General features: G+C 38.5%; 1 protein-coding gene across 1 annotated transcript; it reads right to left on the reverse strand.

Annotated features, from left to right (window-relative positions):
* Positions 1-1,338: 1,338 nt before the first annotated feature.
* Positions 1,339-2,644, reverse strand: LOC129750675 (uncharacterized). The gene has a single exon (XM_055745676.1). The coding sequence runs from the start codon at positions 2,579-2,581 to the stop codon at positions 1,415-1,417; it is 1,167 nt and encodes a 388-aa protein (XP_055601651.1). The 5' UTR covers positions 2,582-2,644; the 3' UTR covers positions 1,339-1,414.
* Positions 2,645-3,845: the final 1,201 nt, after the last annotated feature.

Genomic DNA, 3,845 nt, shown 5'->3' on the forward strand with positions numbered 1-3,845 from the left:
AAACCATCGAAACGGTACGGCTATTGGCGCAACTGTCCATGCAATACTCTTACACCGATACTTCGTACTACCTATTCTAAGGATAAAAACGAGCGGTATTCCGTATTACTGCATCACAGTGAATTCACCAGCCGATTCCAACGATCGAGACGATGGCTCCACCTCTGGTTCAACAACATCACCGAATTGTGCCGAAAAAGGTTGCTCGAGGTGTCGTAACCCGCCACGATCAGATCCAGAAACGGAAAACCCTTCATAACATTATCAAAAATATATTCTACGGAGTCGAAGGCATCGAAGAATCTGCAACAAAGAAATGTGAGACAAAAGTCGATAAACCCAAACAGGAACCGGATGTAAGTTTCGAATCAGACCAAATTGTACCATCCACAACGACATTCGCTGAGTGTGAAACGTCATCTACGTGTTCCAGCAATCCATCAACCAATAGTGACATGTATCAAACCGCGTCCGAGTTCGACAAAGTGGTGCTTCTGAAGAAGGTCAATCGTGTTCCGGCCCGAATGTCCGCTCTATCAGCCAAGGAGTTGGTGATTCCGATCGAATACAACGCTCACATGGCACGCACCCGTCCCGAAGGAGTTGATCCTTCTCCAACGAAAGAGGATCGCAGGCAGAAAAACACGATTGCAGCACGAGCCAGTCGAGCCAAGATGAGGGCTATGAATTCCATGCTCAGTAAAGAATACGAACTGTCGATAGAGGAAAATATGCAGCACAAGAAACGGTTGGCTGGCTGTTTGGAATACGCGGCACTGTTGACTGAAAAGCTCGGTTTGGAGAGGACCGACTATCTGGACGTTTATTGTCGAGCTCTAGGAGAGCCGGAACTTGCCGAATTTTGCGCAGATTCTGACGAGGCTGCACCAGAGGATGCCGAACAAGTATCGATTCCAACTATCGATGAAACTGTGAAAACTGAATTTGAGGAACCATTGGCCGGCAACGAAGAATGATGTATTAAAAGTGTTTATTAAAAGTTCCTTACGTTTAAGTCAGTGTTAGTGTAGCATAATCGATATTTTTAGGTAAATAAAGTGATATTTCAATAAAAAATTGATAAAAGAAAATTGATGTACGCTCTTTTTTATGTAATTTAGGACTCAGGATCGGTCCAAAACTGATGAGATTTTTTTTTTTCCTTTGTCAAAACTTTATTTAGAAAACGATAAAATACATAAATACAAAATAATGATTGCTACATATTTCTCTTAACATTTTCTGTTTAGTACTTGCTAACAACTCTTATTCATTTATTTTTTAATTGTTACTGACAATTATATCTATTTTTCTTCACAAGACTCCTTACTACTCAGTTTTGAGAGAAAGGAAAGAAGAAGCTTTTTTAATGTTTCAATTTCTATTTTGTTTAAATTTAGAACTAATATAAGATTTAAAACTGAATTTTTTTCTGCATCTTCATTGCTTTTTCTCTGGTTCGGCGTCCAGGTCCATTGGTGTCCTTTAGAGACGTTTCCGGAACCGATGGCTCGGGCAACGCAACCGGTGTCGCATTGCTTTGGGGCTTTTTCTTCTTTTTATTTTCTTTTTCTGAAGCCGTACTGGGGCTGGATATGGTCCGCTTAAGAATTACCTTTTCCGAGTTCATTTCAGCGTCGTCGTCGTTTTCGTCATCGTCGCTTCCGTCGTCGTCGTTTCTGCTATCGTCGTTTTCATCTTCGTCGTCATTATCGCCAACGACGCCGTCGGATTGTTCATCTTCGTCGTCGTTTTCTGCAATGGTTATGACTTCTACAGATGGTATTTTGACAGCAACTGGTGCGTTTTTGGCTGCAACGTTACTAGTAAGCTGCTTCGGGCTTTCGTGTGGTAATCTATTTTTAGATTTTATCGACAAGGTGGTCATGTTCGTTGTTGAACTTCGGGTGTTCCTCGTTGCTCCGACCGTCTCGTTTTTTAGCACTTGACTGAAAGATATTGGTTCTATCCTAGGTGCATTTGATTCCATATTTCCGATTTTGTAGCTAGCTAACTTGGGGCATTCAGCCTTGAGATGGCCTTCATTTTTACATAAGAAGCATCGATTTCTCATTCCTTCGTAAAAAATTCTCACCTTAAAATTAGCGATAAAAATATTCGCAGGGATCTCCTTGTCAACTTCCATAAGCACTCCACGAATACCGTTGAATACTGGAAAGCTGGAATTTGTAGCAAATCTTTCACGTACCTGTTCTTCAATTGTGCCAAACTGACCTAGGACTGCTGCTATTTCCTTATCGTCGATTTCAGGCGGCAAGTTGAATACTCTGATGTACCGGAAAATTTTGCTGGCGACATTTAATCTTACAGTAATCATCGTCCCATCGTCGTAAGAAAAAGGGTACTCAGCGGCCATTTTGCATGTAAAGCTGTTGAAGACAGTTTCATCTATAAACTTTATATAGCAGCAACGTTCATTTTCATCCTTATACAAAGAATGTACAGATGAAGCTTGAATCGCCAACGTGTTTCCGACAAATTTAAAGATGTCCAGATATAACGGGGGTTTTGCCGACGCACCAAATGCTATTTTTATTGTATTCTTCCGTATTTTCTCCATTTCGGCACTACGAAATAAATTCCGTTTACGTTAAAAAAACTGATAAACTTTTAGTGGCAGTGTTCAGATCAATCACGTGTGATCGCATCGACGTCCTAGTGTGAACTGCCGAACAAGTATCGATTCCAACTATCGATGAAACTGTGAAAACTGAATTTGAGGAACCATTGGCCGGCAACGAAGAATGATGTATTAAAAGTGTTTATTAAAAGTTCCTTACGTTTAAGTCAGTGTTAGTGTAGCATAATCGATATTTTTAGGTAAATAAAGTGATATTTCAATAAAAAATTGATAAAAGAAAATTGATGTACGCTCTTTTTTATGTAATTTAGGACTCAGGATCGGTCCAAAACTGATGAGATTCGGATCCAATTTGGTGCTGTTCTAAGCCGTTTGACATTAATTAGAACACGACGGGGTGATGCCTGTTTTATCACTGGATTGGATCTAATTTCGTAGGACTCCGCACACCTACCATCTTTTTGTTTGTTTGCACTGCAAGTTTCCGCTTGTAGAGCGAATAACGCTTGGCTTACTAATGTGTGGTGGTAACACTGATAAGCTGATAGATTCAATTCTATCTGTAGCTACCACTTCATAGCTATCAGGTAATACAGGACCAATAAGTACTTCTTATGAAATGCCATGGTTAATTTTAACAACTCAAATTGCATTATTTGTTTTGGAATCAGCAATAGCTATAATTCAATCTTACGTATTCGCTGTACTAAGAACATTATACTCAGGTGAAGTTAATTAAAAATTTAATTTACTGTCAAATCATAACCACCCATTTCATGTAGTAGATTATAGTCCACGACTTTAACAGGAGCCACTCGAGCAATAATAAGAGTAACAGGATTAGTTCAATGATTTCATCAATATAACATAAATTTATTTATGTTAGGTAATATTATCACGCTTTTAACTATATATCAATGATGACGAGAACATTTAAAGGACTTAGTACTTTTATTGTAACTATAGGATTACTATGTGTAATAATTGTCTCAGAAGCAGCGTCTCCATTATTAACACTCACAACACAAAAATCTGACAAATCAAAGGTAAAGCCTACTGTAAATTTGTTTGCAATGCTTTCAGTTGAAATTGGACGGTGTTTCAAATGATGACGTTAATGATTTTCAAAGTGCACCTGATGATTTTCAAATGAAAATGAAAATTTTCTATTTCAAACAAAATTGAAAATTGTTATTTTTAGAGCATCTGTATTCGTGGTCTATTCTTGGGTCTAATTTATACA

Source organism: Uranotaenia lowii, chromosome 3 (genome assembly GCF_029784155.1).
Source record: "Uranotaenia lowii strain MFRU-FL chromosome 3, ASM2978415v1, whole genome shotgun sequence".
Taxonomy (NCBI): domain Eukaryota; kingdom Metazoa; phylum Arthropoda; class Insecta; order Diptera; family Culicidae; genus Uranotaenia; species Uranotaenia lowii.